The 20,352-nt window shown below is 50.9% G+C and overlaps 1 protein-coding gene across 5 annotated transcripts in view; it reads right to left on the bottom strand.

Annotated features, from left to right (window-relative positions):
• Positions 1-20,352, bottom strand: part of galnt13 (UDP-N-acetyl-alpha-D-galactosamine:polypeptide N-acetylgalactosaminyltransferase 13) — a 704,750-nt gene that overhangs the window by 25,709 nt on the left and 658,689 nt on the right. For 3 of the 5 annotated variants that reach the window (XM_038789560.1, XM_038789557.1, XM_038789558.1), the window contains one exon: positions 13,650-13,854. The exons of the other annotated variants lie outside the window; for them this stretch is intronic. In XM_038789560.1, coding sequence (XP_038645488.1) covers positions 13,669-13,854 — 186 coding nt within the window. In that variant the 3' untranslated portion in view covers positions 13,650-13,668. The remainder of the gene's footprint in view (positions 1-13,649; positions 13,855-20,352) is intronic. 5 annotated transcript variants of the gene reach the window in all.

Here is a 20,352-nt window from a genome sequence, read left to right as displayed (position 1 = left end):
GACATGGGTCAGACTATGACAAAGATTGAGGAGCACTGGCGCTGAGCTCTCAGTAGGTTATCATCGTCCCCTACCCTCGACAGTGACCCGCTGACAGTGCCAACACAGTCCCAGCACCCTGGAGTGATGTAATACATCCCGTGGGTGTTTGTTGGCTGCTGCATTTGTGGTGTTGCCTTCCTCAGTGTTTAGGCACAGTGTTCTTGCATCACAGTTTGATTGGGATGCTAGGCAATGACTCCCACATGCTACATGGCCACCTATCCACAGAAATCCACTAGGGTTTTATGAAGTGCTCACTTAACCATGATTGCCAATTCCAGATTAGCAATAGCCTTCAGCCGCACAGCCAGAGGCTTTGGCAGTCAGTGGATGATATGGGTGGTCAATGGGGCAGACGGGCAGGGACAAGTGTTGCCCCCGGAACGGATACACGTGATCCAGGTGTTGGCATAGTGGTGCCCTGTGCGGTGGTCCCTCAGTTGCCCCCCCAGCAGCCCACCTCCACGCTCCCATGGCAGCCTACCCCTGTGGAAAGTCCTCCACCCCCAGCCGAGGATCCCCTCCCCTCAGCTGAGGGTCCTCCATCACGCTAGCGTGACCACTTGCTGGGGAGGCTGATGGATGACAGGAGGCAGTTGGATATGGAGTTGCTCCCGTTAATTGTATGGAAATAGGGCTTAAGTGGTGATGATTGGTTTCTCGCCATGCTATGCTGAGATCCCTAGGGGAGTGGGCCGGTTGTATCACAAACTGTTTGACGCCTGGCGCGGTTCTAGTTTTCGGCCTCTCCCACTATTCACCAGATTAATTTTGCTTAAACAAGAGCGCAAAGAGGCCGGAGAATCGCACCTTAAGTTTGGGTGATTGCGACCTGGATCGTGCCCAACCACCGGGAATCTCACTTAATTCCTACCGGACACTACACTTGGACACCTTTCCATGCCATATTTTTAAAAAAGCACGTTAATTTGAATACTGTGTTTCTAAAAATTATAGCAATTACTGGAGTTCAAGTGAGTTACATTGTAATGCAATATATTGGCAGTGCACCTTAAGTTTAAACCATGAAAACAGTCACTTTGAATTGATGCCAAAAATATAAAATAAAGTCTTATGTTTATTAATTAATAATTCCAAAACGCCTTGATTTATTGGTTAAATTTTCAATACGTGGCTGATTGTCACATCACCACAGTTTCTGTTATTTATAGAAAACCATGAGAAAGTGTTCAGATTAGCCTTCATATTTCAAGTCTCCAAAACAGCTTAAGTATTTTTTGTGAGACACAACACATTTTTTCATTTTCTCTTTGAGTGCTGAGTTTTGAAAGGATAAGACGGTCAAGCTTTATGTATCACCTCATTTGGAAGAAAAATGGCTAGTTCCTTTGGCAACATGCTACTGTTGATAAGAAGCATTTCCGTTAATATACTATGGAACAAACCCGACATTTTGTATCGTTGAAAATGTTTGAGCAAAGGCAATTAAAAATTCCATTGCTTCAAATTAACTGTTTTATACAGCAAAAGAAACAGGAAGGATATTTTGCACAAATCTTATGGCACACAAAAGCTAAAGTGCACTTCTGATGCAGAGATTCACCATGTTGGGTAGTTACAGACACAATTCCATATATTCCTACCCAGTAATTATACAGCTGGAAAATTATGGGGATCAGACCTGCAACTTATTCCTCTATCCTCCTGGAAAACTAGGTTCTGCACCAAAAATATGCATTGTAAAGTTAGCCCCAAGGTGGATTAGGATGAGCACAAACAAAATTAGTACCATGTGCAACATAGCCTTCACATTTATACAGTGCCTTTCATAACCTTAGAGCATCTCAAAGCATTAACCAGCCAATTAAGTATATTTGAAGAACAATTAATGAAATAGGGCAATGTGGCAGCCAATTTGCAGACATATAAGAGATGATGTTCATATTCTCTTTTAATCTCCCTCCTTACATGAACAATAATTGATTGTATTCAACTTAAATAATTAAGGATATCTCACGTGATAGTTTCTCACACTGCTGCAATAACTCATACTATATACAGTGACATAACTGTACTCCCAGGCAATTGAGAAAAAAAAATAATTCTACAATCACTATCTAGAAAGAGTGCCATTCCTTTATTGATACAGATTTACCTTGGGCAGCACGGTGGGACAGTGGTTAGCATTGCTGCCTACGGCACTGAGGACCCGGGTTCGAATCCACTGTCCGTGTGGAGTTTGCACATTCTCCCTGTGTCTGTGTGGGTTTCACCCCCACAACCCAAAAGATGTGCAGGAAAGGTGGATTGGCCACACTAAATTTCCCCTTAATTGGAAAAAATAATTGGGTACTCTAAATTTAAAAAAAAGATTTACCTTTCTTTCTGCTCCTTGTGTGTTACTAAAAACAGTTAAAATATTGGGTCACTAGTATTCAAGTGAGTTTCTAATGTTGCCAATTGGTCAATGGTAACCGCTCGATAGTAAGGAATGTTCAGATTTTGGAAATAAAATTTATTTTCAACTGTCATATTAAGTACCCCATTCACTCCACCATCAATCCGACATCTTGGACATTTTAGCTCCTACTTTGTTCATTTTGAAGGTATCCAAGTTGGCCCTGCTTCATTCACTCTCTTTCAGACAAACTGTACATGCTTCTGCTCTGCTGCTTCAAGCTAGCCTCAGGGACTCTAGCTGCCATTCTACAATTCCATGCCTCCTTCTGGATTTGGCAACCGCCACGTATTAGCTTGAAAATCCCTCTTGTTCAGTACTGGGACCACGTAGAACTGCAATATACCCTCGTGAAAAAAATGTCATGGTTCCTTGTGGGTTGCCATGACATTGCTCTACAACCCATTAAGTTGATTATAACAATGTCAGTGTATGTCAGTGTACATTCAAGCATCAGAATATAATATTGGCTTTTAATGAAGTTGTACAGATCATATTTTTGAGTGAGCAAAGAAAGGAAGAAAATATACAAAAGTTAGAATGTCATTGCAACAAAAAGGTAACATCAAATGTCTTTTTCAAAGCACATTTTACATCGAATACAGCTCATACATTGTACACAGGAGCTTTTCATTTGTGAATTCTAAGCTTCAATGAGTGAAGGTTACTCAGGATTACTGTTTATGATATAAAGTAGAATATATTCTTCAATATTAATTATGGAATAGGCAGGAAAATAAGTTGTCAAAAGTCAGTAAAGTGGCTGTAAAGGGATATAGATAGGCTCATTTTGCCAGATGGATATAACATGGGAAAATGTGAACTTGTCCACTTTGACTGGAAGAATAGAAAAGCAGGATACTTTGGAGAGTGTGTGGAGAGACTGCAGAACTTGGTGATACAGAAAGATCTGAGTGTCCTGGTACATGAATCACAAAATGTTAGTCAGTGATTTGAAGGTAAATGGAATATTGGTTCTTAAGGGGAATGGAATATAAAAGTAGGGAAATATTACTGCAGATGTACAGTATTTTGGTGAGACCACGGGCGGAATTCTGTGCCATGCCCACCCGGCAAAAGGAGAATCACACCCGAGGTCAATGGACTTTTCCATTGTCCGTGTCTTGCCCGTGCCGATCTTGTGGCGGGCGGGGCGGAAGAATCCAGCCCCACATCTGGGGTACTGTGTTCAGTTTTGGTCTCCTTATTTGAAAATGGATTTAATTACGTTACAAGTAGTTCAGAGAGGGCACACTTCACTCATTCCTGGTATGAAGGGCTTATAAAGAAAGGTTGGGCTTGTATCCTTTGGGCCTGATTTTTTCGCCCGTCAGTGTGCACACTCAGCACGCTGGGAAGCACGTGTGAAACACACTTCCAGTTGTGATCAGCCCCAGAACATAATTTCATGTTAACTGCCCAATTAACAAACAGCGTGCGTGAAAGATGCACTGGGAAAGGCTCAATGCTGCAGGTGAGAGCCTAAAGAGGGAGGGCGTGGAGAAAAGTGGGAAGGCAGGCTGGCATTTTGTTTTGGGTCCCTCAGGGGAACAGCCGCTATGGCACAGTCTCAGGCAGCTGTTGACTTGTAAGTAATAAAACTGTGATGAAAATTCTATGTGGAGTGTCCAGACAGTTGCACATTCAGACACAAACCTTAGTCCCCAGGCACCTTCTTTAGTTTCATTTCAGCCCAAACAGTTCATCCCGTCCTGGATCAAGGCTGCAGCTAATACGCAAAGGCCGACTGGCTAATTAGCCCACCTACCAACCATGATATCGGATGGCCCACGCAAAATTGCACTCAGTTGGTCCCTTAACCAGCTAAATTGCCCGCTGGTGGGCGTGTTTGTGATTCTCATGCTCATCTGCCGACAGAAATATTGCGTGCGTACGTGACGACGTTGGGATGAGCAAATAGCAGGCGGGATTATCCTGCTCCTCCCATGTTCCCATGCTTTCCAGCGACCGAAGCACCTTGCCATTGGCTGGTGGTGGGATCTTCCAGTCCTGCCGATGTCTACGGCATCTTGTGTGATCCTGCCAGCGGGAAGGGCAGGAAAATCTCACCCAATGTCTTTTCACGTGATTTAACTCGCTTTTGGTGGCATGCTCACCCGCCTAAGTAATGTAAAATTCTGGGGCTGGATTCTCCGTTTCTGAGACTAAATGTTGACGCCATGGTGAAAAGTGTGGACTTTTAATACAGCAAAAACGGCGCCACAGGTGCAGCGCATCACCAACTCAAAAGGGGCTAGCACGGTTGGCACGTGAAACGCCACCGTTTGCGAGCAAAACGATGCCGGATTCACTGGTTCTGTGATTGCCACACAACTGCAGTCACATGTAAGCGATTCATCCCCCCACACACACACCGTCGCAGCCAACATGGCTGGAAGGAGAGCAGCGCCGCAGTTCCGGTACGCAGAGCTGGAGACCCCCCTGGACGACGTGGAGGAGAGGTTGGATGGTCCTGTACCCCGGCCGGGAGGGAGGTCGCAAGGCGTCGTCGTTCGCCGTGCCTGGGTGCAGGTGGCAGGCGCAGTCAACGCCGTTGCCGAAGCTGCCCGGATTTCCATCCAGTGCAGGAAGAAATGGCACAACCTCCTCAGGGCGGCCAGGGTGAGTAGGCAGCACTGTGCCCATGGCACCAACCCCCTTACCCTCCCACACACATGTAACACGGACCCCCCCCCTTCCCTGTGGAAGGCCGAATCCCTATCCTGCCCCACATGCCAGCACCATGCCAGCCGTCATGGCTGGGTGCTCTGGCCACTGAGGCCATCATATACCCAACTCCTGGGCTGCATGCGCCAGACTGTCTAACAGTGTCGCTTTTTGTGATTATCCTTCCTAGGAGATGGCCGCGCACAACCGCCAGGAGCAGAAGAAGACTGGAGGTGGACCACCACACTTGCAGCCCCTCACCGTGCCTGAGCAGAGGGGAGGGAGGTCGCTGAGGCAGAGGTCGGCGGAGGGCGAGGAAGTGAGACCCCCTGCCTAGTAGTGGATCCTCATGACACGTGCCTCCCCCCCACCCTCCTCACCCTCTCACACCCCCCCCCCACACACCCTCGCCCCCCATACCTCCCTCAACCCCCTCATCCCTGCACACCCCCCTCACGCCTGTCCTGCTGTCTAACCATACATGCCGTCTTGTGTCTTACAGGACCTGCTGGAGAGGGACCCGGTACATCCAGGGCGCCCCACCCCAGCCAGTGCCAGAGCCGGTCGATAGAGAACTGACGGGGAGAGCAGCATGAACGCCAGCCCTCTGTCCGAGATCCAGAGTTTGAGTCAGAGGAGACCACAGACTTTGCCTCACAGCTGTCTCCAACATCCTCCACCATCTCAGAGACTTTCACCTCGGTTGGGCAAACAAGGGAAGAGGCTCTTGGGACACTATCGGGTGAGCACCACACAGCTGATCCAGTACAGCAGGTAGAGGTGGGAGCTGTCGAGGGGTCGGACGGTCGAAGGGCAGCCCGACCCCAGGATCCAGCTGCCGCCCAGACATCCCGGGCTCCTGGCACATCCAGTCCCACCCATGGTGCAGGTGCAGGCAGAGACAGGGACCCAGGGAGGGGATGACAGCTGACGTCCAACACCTGCTGGCGCAGGTGGAGGACTCCATCTGCGTTCAGGAGCAGGGGGTGGTGCCGGTCATGCATGCCACCAGGCCGAAAACGCACTGGTGCCTCTGTGGTGGAGGCAATGGGGGTGACGGTGTCGGATATGGGCAGCGTGTCCAAGGCCTGGGGCATTCTGTGCAGGCGGGGGCTGAGGCCTAGACAAGGCTGCCCTCTCACAGGCAACCATGCACCAGAGCCACCTGGAGATCGCAGTGGCGTTCCTCAGCATGGCCCAATCACAGCAGGCCATCTCTGAGAGCATCGGCGGCATTGACCAGTGGCGGAGGCACAGCGGGTGTGGCAGAGGCACAGCGGGAGGTGATCCTGTCCCAGATGGACATGGTCCACACACTGGCTGATGTGACACAGACCCTTGGTGTGGTGGCACAGTCGTAGCGTGATGTGGTGCAGTCCCAGATGGAGATGGGCCACTCCCTGTGTTCCATGGCTGCGAATGTGCAGAACCTTGTTGATACCAGAGAGGGCCTCCAGGACTGGCAGCGCCAGGATGGCGGGGTGGGGGGGCCTCAGGTGATGGCTCCGCTCACACCCCCGTCCCATGGAGTAGCTCGGGCCATCGGGCACCCCGGGGAAGGAGGAGGTGCTGGAACCCGTGCCGGTGACCCCTGCAGGAGAGGTGCTGGAACTCTGCAGCGCCTCGGAACTACTACCCCCCCCTCTGTTGAATCTGGTGGGAAGCGGGCAGAACACCACCCAGCACCCCAAGCTTGCAGCCACGCCCATCATCCAGGACATCCAGGAGACGTGTGCCAACGAGGGCCCTCGTCGCAGGCAGGGGTCACAGCAGATTACCTCCACTCCTGTTGTACCGTCTGTGGAACCACCTAGGTATAGTGTTAGGGCCCATAAGGCCAGAAAGTTAACACCAGTTAGGTTGGCAGGGCACAGTTTAGAGCCTCTGTGCTCTGTCTGATGGTTGTGGGTGTGGGGCAGTGAGTGCTGGGCACTGGAAGTGGGGGATGGGGGGACGGGTGAAGGCCCCATGGGTGGAACGCGCTCCCCCCCCCCCCCCCCGACCATCCCGAGCACCCCCTCCTCAGCGATTTGACAGCACCGTGTGATGGACTGGCCAGCTCACATGCAGGGATCATCCAGGTGGAAGGTGCTACTGTGGGCATGAGTCAGACATTGTTCACTTCAACCATTATCTCAGCAGTCTACATCCCACCCCAGGCAGAAGTGAAGAAGGCGCTGGACAAACTATACACAATTATAAACAATTACGAGACAGAACACCCGGAAGCCTTGTTCGTCGCAGCTGGCGAATTCAACAAGGTAAACCTCAAGAGCGTACTGCCAAAATTCGACTAGACCATCTCCTGTCCCATCAGGGGTGACAACACTCTTGACCACTGCTGCTCAAAAACCGAGGACGCCTCCCGTTCCATCCCCTGACCGCACCTTGGAAAATCAGACCATAAGACAGTGCTTCTTCTCTCGGCATACAAACAGAAACTCAATTGGGAAAGTGCAGCTAAGAAGGTCGTGCAGTGCTGGTCTGAGGAAACAGAAGAGCTCCTGTAAGACTGCTTGGAGACAGTGGACTGGTCCATATTTAAGAACCCAGTGACCAACTTAAATGAGTATGCCACCACCGTCACAGACTTCATCAGCAAATGTGTGGACGACTGCGTCCCCAGCCGGAAACCATGGCTCAATCGCGTGATTGACTCCCTACTGAAGGGCAGGTCTGAGGCATTCAAGTCAGGCGACCCTGACCTATACAAGAAATCCAGGTACATCCTCCGAAAAGCCATCCTGGATGCAAAGAGAGAATATCAGACCAAGCTAGAGTCACAGATTAGCGTTACAGACTCTCGGCGGTTGCGGCAAGGCCTAAACAACATATTGGGCGGCAGAGCGAAGCCGAGCAGCATCTCCGGCAGCAGCGCATCCCTCCCCGATAAACTGAATACATGCTATGTTCGGTTTCAGCAGGAAACTGACGATCCACTGTCGGGTGCCCCAGCAGCCCATAACACACCCATACCCACTATCACAGCTTCCAAAGTCAGATCGGCTTTCCTGAAAGTGAACCCTCGGAATGCGACGGGTCCAGACGCGATCCCTGGTCGTGCACTCAGAGCCTGCACAGACCAGCTGCCAGATGTGTTCGCAGACACATCTGTCCCTACTCAGCTCTGAGGTCCCCACCTGCTTCAAGAAGACCACTGTAATACCGGTGCCAAAGAAGAATCAGGCAATGTACCTCAATGACTACCGTCCGGTGGCCCTGACATCAGTTATAATGAAGTGCTTCAAGAGGTTGGTCATGAAGTGCATCAACTCCATACTACCAGAACGCCTTGGTCCACTGCAATTCACAGCCCGCCGCAACTGGTCCACAGCAGAAGACATCTCCCTCACCCTGCACTTATCCCCAGAACATCTCAACAACAAGGAGTCCTACATCAGACTCCTATTTATTGGCGACAGCTCTGCCTTCAACCCATAATCCCAGCCACTCTCAGATCAATGCTCCAAAACCTAGGACTTGGCTCCTCACTCTGCAACTGGATCCTCGACTTTCTGACCCACAGACCACTATCAATAAGAATAAACACAACTCCTCCTCTACAATAGTCCTCAATACCGGGGCTCCGCAAGGTTGCGTACTTAGCCCCTTACCATACTCCCTGTACCCACACGACTGCGTGGCAAAATTTGGCTCCGACTCCAACTACAAGTTTGCTGACAACCCGACCATAGTGGGCCAGATCTCAAACAACGAGTTAGAATACAGGAGGGAGATAGAGAACCTAGTGGAGTGGTGCAACGAGAACAATCTATCCCTCAATGCCAGCAAAACTAAAGCGCTGGTCATTGGCTTCAGGAAGCAAAGTACTGTATACACCCCTTTTAGCATCAACGGGGCTGAGGTGGAGATGGTTAACAGCTTCAAATTCCTAGGGGTGCACATCACCAGAAATCTGTCCTGGTCCACCCAATTTGACGCTGCCACCAAGAAAGCACAGCAGCGCCTATACTTCCTCAGGAAACTAAGGAAATTCGGCATGTCCACATTAACTCTCACCAACTTTTACAGATGCACCATAGAAAGCATCCTATCGGGCTGCATCACAGCCTGGTCTGGCAACTGCTTGGCCCAGGACTGCAAGAAACTTCAGAGAGTCGTGAACACAGCCCAATCCATCACACAAACCTGCCTTCCATCCATTGACTCCATCTACACCTCCCGTTGCCTGGGGAAAGCGGGCAGCAATAATCAGACCCCTCCCACCCGGCTTACTCACTCTTCCAACTTCATTTCATTTCACTTCATTTTCATTTCATTTCATTTCATTTTCATTTCATTTCTTCCATTGGGGAGGAGATGCAAAAGTCTGAGAACACGCACAAACAGGCTCAAAAACAGCTTCTCTCCCGCTGTTACCAGACTCTTGAACGACCCTCTAACGGGCTGACCTGATTAATACTGCACGCCTGTATGCTTCACCTGATGCCGGTGTCTATGTATTTACTTTGTGTACCTTGTGTTGCCCTATTACGTATTTCATTTTTATTTGATTTTCTTTTCATGTACTTAATCATCTGTTTGAGCTGCTTGCAGAAAAATGCTTTTCACTGTACCTCGGTACATATGACAATAAACAAATCCAAATCCAAACCCATTGTCAAACAATGTGGAGCAGGGTGCTCATCGCAGAGCGGTTTGTCATCATCCTACATCCCATGGACCAGACCCGCTTTCATTGCCAACCCAGTGCCCCCAGCTTGTAGCACCGCAGGTATGTGCCATGGAGGGGTGTGCATGCAGGTGGTTTGGTGGTGCGGGAGGTAAGAGGCTTTGGTGGTGTGGAAGATGAGGGAGTGTGGGATGGTGGTGTCCATGCCCCTGGCCAGCAACGCCACCCCCCCAGTCGGTAAACGTGTCTTGATGAGGGAATCCCGTGTGCGCCAGCCCTCCTGTGCCTGGCTATGCCCCAAGCCCCACTCATTGTCCTGCTCCACATCATCCTACTCGTCTGACGAGGCATGCCCTTCCTAATCATCCTCCTCAGGCACATCGCCCCTCTGCTGGGCTATATTGTGGAGGACGCAGCTGACCATCACGATGCGGGTGACCCTCCTGGCTTCATACTGGAGCGCCCCTCCAGCGCGGTCTTGGCACCTGAAGCGCATCTTCAGGACCTCGAAGAACCTCTCGACAACACCCTGTATGGGCATCATTGCGGCGGGTCTCCACACGTCCGTCTGTGGCCTCTGTATAGGCATCATCATCCACGACCGCAACAGGTAGCACCTGTCGCCCAGCAGCCAGCCTTGCAGTGCCGGGGGGGGGGGGGGAGGGGGGGGGGTGACCCTCGAACATGTCGAGGGTTACTGGTGTGCCAGGATGAATGAGTCATGTACACTGCACAATCGGGTGCAGGCGTGCATAATGCACATCTGATGGTCACAGACCAGCTGAATGTTCACAGAGTGGTACCCCTTTTGGTTAGTGTACAACGGCCTGTTATCCTCCAGTGGCTGTGGGGCGACATGCATCCCATTGGTAACCCCCTGGACCCGGGGTATTCCAGTGATGGCAGCGAAGCCCGCTGCCCGGGCGGTCCACAGGGTACTTGATGTAACGCTCTGCCTGGGCATACAGGGCATCAGTGACGGCACAGATGCACTAACTTCCTTGTTATCCCCCCAAACACAAACAGATTTGTCAGACATGACCTCCCTTTAACAAAGCCGTGCCGACTCAGTCCTATTTTACCATGCACTTCCAATTACTCCGCTATTTTATCTTTAATAACAGACTCTAAAATCTTACCAATGATCAAAGTCAGGCTAACCGGTCTATAATTTCCCATCTTCTGCCTCCCTCCCTTCTTAAACAGTGGTGTTACATTAGCCACTTTCCAGTCCTCTGGGATCCTTCCTGTCACCAGAGATTCCTGAAAGATCACCACCAATGCCTCCACAATTTCCTCAGCTATCTCTTTTAGGACCCTGGGGTGTAGACCATCCGGTCCAGATGACTTATCCACCTTCAGACCTTTCAGTTTCCCCAGACCTTTTCCTTAGTGATGACCACTGCACTCACCTCTGCCCTCTGATTCTCCTGGAGCATTGGCATCCCACTGTTGCCTTCCACCGTGAAGACTGATGGAAAGTAAGTGTTCAGCTCCACTGCCATTTCTTTGTTTCCTATTATTATTCTCCAGCCACATTTTCCAGTGGTACAATGTCTATTTTTGCTTCTCTCTTACCTTTTATATATTGAAAAAAACTTCCTATCTTCTTTTATATTACTAGTCACCTGTCAATCAAGAGACCTGTAACAGGAATGTAATGCAGTTCAAAGACCCCCCTCAGCACCTCAGTGGTAAGTGTGGAGAGGGTACTCACCTCCTTGCTCCCCCTCGGTGACCTTGGCATTTAGGGACCAGTAGCGATTCACGGCCAGGTTTGGGTTGGGGGGGGGGGGTAAATACAGGGAGGCCACTTGATTCAACTTTAATCTCTCTAATAAGATTAACATTCATGGAAATGTATGGTGATAAGGTCTCACCCTTGCTGGACGAGATCCTGATCATGCCAGCTGGAGCGGGCAGGGAGTATTAGAAGCTGATCTGCGCCCAACGCAAATCCCGTTTCAGGACTCTCCTGTAATTCTCTCGACATATCGGGATTTACGCTGGTCTCAAAGGGGTCCGAGAATCGGCCCCATGGATTCTGTTTCTTTCTTCACAGATGTTGCCGGAGCTGCTGCATTTTTCCAGTACTTTCTGTTTTTTATTTCAGATTTCCAGCATTTGCAGTTTTGTTTTTGTTGAAGGGAACAGATGGCCTAAGAAGGAAATGGTGGAAAAGGATGCAGCAGAGAAAGTAGCAACCTATAATGAGTCGACCAGAACTGGACACAATGAAATGAAATGAAATGAAAATTGCTTATTGTCACGAGTAGGCTTCAATGAAGCTACTGTGAAAAGCCCCTAGTCGCCACATTCCGGCACCTGTCCGGGGAGACTGGTACAGGAATTGAATCGTGCTGCTGGCCTGCCTTGGTCTGCTTTAAAAGTCAGCGATTTAGCCAAGTGAGCTAAACCAGCCCCTGTATTCCAAGTGTGGTCGAACTAGGGTTTTATAAAGCTGCAGCAAAACCTTGTGGCTCTTAAACTCAATCCCCCTGTTAATGAAAGCCACATTTCATTAAGAGGGGGATTGAGTTTCTTCCGACACTGGAGGCCAGTCCTTCTGGTCACACTCCCTGAGCTGTCTGCTGCCGCGACACTGTCCCAGGCAACATTGGCTACCTTGTGGTTCACCCTCCGGACCCTCGGGGGAACAGGACATCCCTCCTGACCTCCACCGCGTACAGGAGCCTCCCCAGGTCAACATCCCCAAACCTTTGGGCTGGTCTCCTTGGCGCCATTGTTGGGAGCTGCATGGGGTTGGCTGAGCAAGTGCAGCTTAAGTGCAGCTCGACGTTGTTAGCGGGGGGCTGGCGAGCACGGTCCAGGCAAATCAGCTTGCGAGTCGGCATTCGGGGCAAGAAGCCCGTGAGGCCTCGTTAAGTGGACAAATTAACGTTGAATAGTGTTGCCGGCCTCGCTGGACCGAGCGCCGGGAAACACGCGGCAATTCCCGCTCGCTGCAGCACTTGGAAATGTTTCCAGAGAATCGCTCCCGAGTACTCAGTTTAATTTCTCATCTAAAATATAGCCACCCTTGTAGTGCTCCCTCTGTACAGCACTGGAATGTCAGATTTGATTTTTGTGCTCAAGTCCTGGAGTGGTTCTTGAACCCAGAACCTTCTAACGCAGCGACGAGAGTGCCACTCACTAGACCACTGCCGATACTTCCAATATTAGATTGAGTGCTTTTTGTGAAATACATGCACGGTAACCTTTAGATTGTTTATGTTTTCCACCAGTGACCAGAAATATTATTTTGGTGATACTTCAGCATTGTAGGATCAACAGGGGAATATCCAGTGCTCACTGCAAGCATCATTCCACAGCAAAGCATATAAGTCGGGGCTGAAATTCCTCTTGTAACAAAAACATGTCCTTTGTTCTCCATAAATAATGACCGACTGGCAGAGTTGCAGAAACACTGCCTTTAAAATGAGATTTGAGCATAGCATTTCCTTGTCAATTCTTGAGGTCAAAAAATACATTTTCCATTATTTGCTAAAAAAAAAACAATTACCAGTCCCTTAATATAGTGAAAACTTAAAAGTAAATGAATGTTGGGAAATGGTGAATTATAAAAGAAAGGTTTGCATTTGTGTAGCATCTTTCACAACCGTGGGATTCCCAAAGTACTTTACAGCCAATAAAAAACTTCTGAAATGTAGCCGTTGTTGTAATGTACGATTTTAGAAAACAAACACAGCTTATTGACAGTGTCCTTTTGAATAATGCAGCCAGGTCACTAAGTGATTTACACTCTCCATATACAAGTCAAAATATCATTGCAAAATTACATAGGGCTCAATTCCAATCAATACCGTGACCATAAATACTACACAGCTACCACAACGGAATTTTACAAAGCATGATTAAATTACTGACCTCTACCTTTTAGGTTACGTTAAAGAAAATAATCAGTTGGGCTGTAAAAAATATTCCTGAAAACTTCTTGACGAGTGTAGTTCCTTAGGTTCCATAGGCGCAAAGGGCTGTCAGTGCAGCTCTCCAAAGCAGGAACATATTTCCCATTGTCCAGTTTGTTAGTTGATAGGCATAATTGGCTATCTACATGAACAAATAAGTGCTTCTGTGTGACAAAAAAGAAATGAAGAACTAGAACATGCAGAAATATAATCAGAAAGGCAAAGCTCTCAACCATTTAAAATGAGAAATCAACAGACATGGTTTTAAATTTAACCTCAGTATGGAGAGCCAACCTAATACTAAGCTATAATTCATTCCTCTTATTTGTACTGTAACACAAAAGTAAAAAGAACAATTTTCCCCGCAACTTCTTCATTCAACAATTCCAGAGGATATTCTGAAATTGCTGTCTTCTCCAGATCCAGCTGGACTTAGCTGGGTCAACAGATGGAAACCACGTATCATGGGCCAGGTGACTACAAGAGTCATTTTGGATGTTTCTGTGGTATCCTGTGTCCCGTTGTTGGGGAGGGTGGTGATGAAGATGGAAGGACAGGAGCGGGGTTGTGTAAATCACCCCCCCCCCCCCCCCCCCCCCCCCCCGGCTTCGGTCCTACTCATCCCCTCACAAAAGGGCTGATCTGGTTAACTGAAAAACAAACTTCACAGGTTTGTCAGGTGGGGCCCATGTGTCCCAGTTGACGTCTAATCACTCAAATTACAGTTGGCCACACAAATGCCAGGTCGCAACTGAGGAGTGGCAGCAGTAGCTTCAGCTGAGTGTGTTCCTTCTCAGACTCTGCCTATTATTTGCTTCTTAAAGGGCATACAGAGGCTCTTCCCTTAAACAGTAGGGAAAGTCCTGGAAATGACACAAACCTAGTTTAACTCCCATGGAATTTTAGGTCTAAAAAAACGAATTTGCATCAATATAGTTTTGATGAAAAGAGAGGCATGTTGCCAAATCTTTCCATCTTAGACTCACCGGAGCATAAAAATGCCAAATTTCAAATGATCACAACAATTTATACCACCGGAAAAAAGGAGCCCTGATTGGCTCGCAAGTCAACTCTGATCGACTGAGGCATCACCATTGAAAAACTGATCAGAAACTGCAGGCTTCCCATGTTTCTGGTTAATTCATAAAAGGCTGGAACATATTCTGCTTGTTTGTACAGAATGGGTCCCTAATATCAATGTAAGTAGTTTCTAGCAGGCATAAATGAGCTACATTACAAACTCGACTAATTATCTTAAATTAGTTATTCGTGTGGCTATTAGCTCACTCAGGATTGTCCACAAATGCTGCCCAATCGTGAAATCACATCCAACTTTATGTGGATTTCATAAGTGTGGGCTGGTTGAATAGTCTTTTACTTTGCCTACTACAAACAGTCAGAGGAACATATTGTCTGATCTGATCAGCCATCACTGGGATGCACATCCTAAGTATCTAGTATTGCACTGGTACTCAAATCAATACATGATGTTGCTCAACTATGTGGCAGGCAAAATATCTTCTTGGACTGACAGCTGTATCTTATTATTGAAAAATATCACTTGCATTGCCAGTACTGAGTTATGGTACAAAAAAGCTTGCTTAACCTGGTGTTCAAAGTTTTGAAATACTTTTCTTTCCAGGGTAATTTCAGGTAGACTGGGCACTTTTCAGGTCCAAAGATGGCAACCTTTGGTCCATTTACGCAACACACTGTGAACAATGATCTGATCAGGTACACCAGGCTATTGGGCTATTGTCCCAACAATTCACTGCTCAAATCAAACAACGGGCGAAATTCTCACAAAGGGAGACTGAGTGCCGACGCCGGAGTGAAACCCGGTATGTTTCACAACGGCACGGAGGCCGCTCCTCACACCCTATTCTCCTCCCCCCAGGGGACTCGGAGCGGCGGTTCGTGAATCCCGAATGCCCGGCCTTGACGCTTGCGTCAAAGCGGCGCGCCGGGAATGACGTGGCCGGCGGCGCCGAGGTGACGTCTGCCGCGCATGCGCGGGTTGGCCGGCATGAGAGACGAGATAGGTAATGTTCCCAATAGCGCAACAGTTGTGCCACCGGCTGTGGGGCAATTGCCAGGGCCAGAGCAGTGGGAGTGACCAGGGATTGGGCCGGTGGGGTCGAGGTGTCCACCCAGGACCGGATTGTCCAGGCAAGGACTGCCATTGCTGCAGCCTGCAAGGCAGCCATTTGGCTGCATAGTCTGCCGACTGCCCACTGTGGCCTGTAGATGCGCAAAGCATCACCTGCTGTATGGGTGTCCCCCCTGCACCATGTCATCTTCCTAAGAGCCCACAGCCCCAGCTGACCCATCAACAGGATGGGTGTGGTCCAGCACAGCCCGTGGCCCACCAGGTGTTAGCACACACCAGTGCACCCATCCGAGATGTTGCCCCACTGCATACACAATGGCCGTTGGCATCCACTCTCGCAAACTGCCCCTTGCAGGGCACATGTCCTGCCAGTGACATGAACAACTAGTCCACCTCGCAGGACCGTCGCTGTCGCCAGGCTCCGTCTGCCCACTGCGCTCCTGGCCCCATCCATCCTGCCTCCAAAACAAGGAAGCATAACCATTGCGCCGCACATAGGACCCAGATCATACAGCAGCTACTGTCCCAACAGGTGCCCACTCTCCTGGCCAAGCTCTGCCCGCATACATGCCACCAAGCATGGCACGGTGGGTGGCGCACTGCCACAATGTGGTGCCACCCTGCTGGCGAGAACCCCACAATAGACCCCACAGGAGGGCGCAGGACAGGGGCCGTGGAGCGCAATGCTGGCATGGGCACGGAAGTACTCACCATGCTAATATGTCTGCCCTTTACCTCCTGCAGCTAATGGAGTTCGGTAATTAGCCAGGAATGGTGGGCTTCTGACTGGCCGGTGGCCCTTGGATACACTGCGGCTGCATGAACAGGAGCTGCTTGGAGTGGGTCCTGCAGAACTAGAGCGTGGCCAGAGGAGCAGGGGCCAGCTGGTGAGGATGGAGAGCTGGACGCTCAACACGCCATGAGGAGGTGTGAAGGAGGTGCCACATCAGGCCTTGTGTATAGAGGCAGCGCCTGTCATTGAAGGACCGGATGGACCGAGCGTGTCGCTGAAGGCCCAAATTCTTGTGTATTGCTAACCAAGGAGACCGCATGGCGTATCTGCCAGATTATGGCACACCTGGCCCTGCGGGGGTATAGAGGAGGACACCCGCTCCCGTGGCAGTCAAGGTGATGGTCACCCTGAACTTTTACATCACAGGGTCCTTCCAGGCGCCGAGTAGGGATCTGTCTGAGATCTCCCAGACCTCCGTGCGCAGACCCATCTGCGCTGCCATGGAGGCCCTATGTGCCTTGGCAGCACAATGGATCAATTTCAATCTGGATTGGGCCCAGCAGGTTGCCCGGCCAGTGGAATTCGCTGCCATTCGTTGCCATCGGCCCAGGTCCAGACAGAGTGCATGACGCCTTCACCCTGTCACACTTGATTATTCTTGACACCTTTGAAGTGCACCCTTAGGTGAGATGTTGGCTCTTGAGAAACAGGGGTTATCTGCAGCGGTTGTGGCTGATGACGCTTATCTGGAGGTTAAGGTGCATGGACTGCTCTGGTGGGGCCCTCCAGAATGGCTTTAGTGGGGCCCTGCAGTATAGCCCTAGGAGGGTCTCCCACATTGTGGTGGCCTGCTATGCCCTCCACTACATTGCACTGTAGAGGGTTCACATGCTGGAGGAGGATGAATGCCAGGCCATCGTCCGATGAGGAGGATGCAGCGGAGGGCCAGGATAGGCAGAACATGTGGCCCGGGCAGCCACAGGAAGCAACATAATGTGTTTGCCAAGGCTGCCATGCACGGACAACCTGATCTTTCAGGTTCATCGACTAGCCAGTCAGGTCACCGACAGGCCAAACATCCCGTCCCACACCATGCCCAGCCGCACCTGCACCATCTTCTGTGCTTCCCACCTACTTCACTACAGGGTGGGGGCCCTGGGTTGGCAGTATCAGCGGGTCTGGTCCATCGGATGGAGGATGATGATGACCCACTCCGTGGTGAGCTCTGGTGCTCCACATCATTTGATGAAGTCTGACTTCTGTCCCCAGTAGCATATTCCACCATGCGCCAGGATGATCCCTGCATGAGTGGGTGGCCACTCCCACTCACCCAGCACACCCTCTGCACTCAGCCCATCCCTCACAGCCTTCAGATAGAGGACTGAGGCAGTTTGGAAAGTCGGTGAACAGATGTTTCTTGTGATATATATAAGTACTGTGCCCAAGCCCCGATCGCTGGCCTATCTGCTTCATCCATGCCAACTTAACTGGTATCTACCTTTCTAATCTTCCATGTCCTAATGTTCCATATCTCGGTGGACCCCTAGGTGGTCTAGCGGGTGTGGAGGCGGCCTGCTGTGTTCCTCGCCCTGTGACCTGGATCCGGGTCACAGCAACCACCAGCATCTCCACAACATCGTGCTGCAGAAGGTTCACATGCTGGAGGAGGATGAATGCCAGGCCATCTGTCACCTGGCGCCTAGGCTAGGATAGGCCTGGTAGTCGTCTAGGTGTCACAGGTGGTGTGATGCCACCCTCTTCTGCCCGCTGCTCATCGGTTACACCAGGGACAGGGGAGTGGGGGGGTTGTTAGAGGCACTAATGTGTTCCAGCACATTCACTGCGGGAGTGCACCGGCATGGGCCCCATTGCCTCCTCCACCTTCGGGTGGCTACCGGGCTATTGTTTGCAATGGGGTGCGGCCAGAGCAAGCTCCGGGGACTCTCCAACCGCCTGGAACTGTCAGTCCTGGAGGCCTGCGCTCGACTTGACCAGGGTCTCAATATTTGCGGCCATGGAGCACAGGGAGTGGGCTACATCCCTCTGGGACTGTGCCACTTAGGGACTGGCTCAAGCCAACCAGCGCCAGGCCAACTTACTCAACGCCCGCAGCAATGATCTGTTGTGACTGGACCAAGCTCCTGAGTGGTCCTGCAATACCCATGTGGTCCTGGTACATGGCTGCCTGTGACATGGCCGCCCTGTCCTGTGCATCAGCCACCAGCTGCACAGAGTGCCCCAGGCCTTGGACTCCTCCAACTGCACCTGTAGGCACTGGATTGCCACAGTAGTCCCCACTCTGTGCCTGCATCTCCAACATCGATGGGACTGCCGTTTCCAAATGCCTGAGACCTGTCTGGATGGCAGCTGGTCCCGGGGGTCAGGACACCCTCTGAACATCCGCCCCCCTCAGCAGTTCCTATCTCCACCTGATGTACTGCTACATGATGTACGTTGTGTGCACCAGAGAGTGTCCCAGGAGACTGAGGGTGCGGGTCACCAGCAGGTCCCGCTTCATTACCAGGCGGGTTGTGGCTAGGGTGAGGGACCCAGATGCACCCTCCTCAACGCCAGGTAATCCTGCTAGTCAAAAGACAAGACACTTGATAGATCATGGGAGGGATGGTGGGGGGGAGGGGGGGGGGTGACACGCGTGCCATAGGGACATCGCAACCCATTGGTGACTCACTTGGATCTCCGATGTGGATCTCTGCCCATTCTCCAACCCCACCAACTAGATCCATCGCAATGGTGAGGGACCACAGGTGCAGCAGCCCCCCTGGCCTTTTCCAGCTAGCTGTGGTTGTGGGTTGCCTACTGCTGGGGGACAGGTATTGCACAGTGTGAAACACTCGGACACAGGCAGCATGAGAGCGTCTGTGGCTAGTGTGTGGGATGGGGGTTGGTGCCAGGGGCACGGTGGTGATGACTCACCCTGGCTGACCTGGAGAGGATTGACCATCCTCACCCAGCAATGCCTACTGGTCCACCTGGCGGGGGCCACACGGTGACGAGGTGGATTGATGGTTTGTGCGTTGTGTGGGGTGGGGGTAGTGCCAGGGGCAAGAAGGTGGTGTCTCACCCTGGCCACTCTGAGGAGAACCTGCAGCATCTTTCTGCACTGCTGCCCGGTCCTGGTGGTGGGGCCCATGCCGCTCACGCTGTCTGCACCTGGTTGACATTGGCGGGTGGCAGCCTCCTTCCCACAGCAGTGTCTTGAGCTCCGCATCGACGAACCTCAGTGGCACTTTTCGGGGTAGCTGGAAAGAGAGTGTGGTGCTTATATGCGGCTACAGCTTGTCAGGCTCTCAAGTGGCAAACTCGATGCCGATGAATCACACGGCAGCGTGCGTTGGAATCGCACTGGTTCAACATGGTGCCGGTGCTTGCCTATTAGCACATCCTGAATTGCTCTGGGACTGGCGCCATCATCATGAATGTAGAACACCCGCAATTCAGTCCCAGTGTCAGCATTTAGGACTCGATTCAACTAAATGGGAACAAAGTCCGATAGGGAGTACGTTTAGCCGCGTGTTTCCCAACGCTTGCAGCACCGAGAAACACATGGCTACACAACGCGAGTCGCATTGCATAAGAGGTCACAGCGGGGAATGTGCGGCCGAGGCCACATGCAGCCCCGTTTTGTACACTGGAGAGCTCCATTTTTAATTGGCGTCCTGATCTCCGAAGCAATCTACAACGCCATCCCCCTAACCCACACAAGGCACCCCCAGCCCAAATGCATGCGTGCAAAAATGCCAGCTTAGCACCTTGGCAGTGCCTATGCCAGGCTGGCACTGCCAGCGTATCCAGGTGGCA

This window comes from Scyliorhinus canicula, chromosome 2, assembly GCF_902713615.1.
Source record: "Scyliorhinus canicula chromosome 2, sScyCan1.1, whole genome shotgun sequence".
Lineage (NCBI taxonomy): Eukaryota > Metazoa > Chordata > Chondrichthyes > Carcharhiniformes > Scyliorhinidae > Scyliorhinus > Scyliorhinus canicula.
This window is presented reverse-complemented; position numbering and strand designations above follow the sequence as displayed.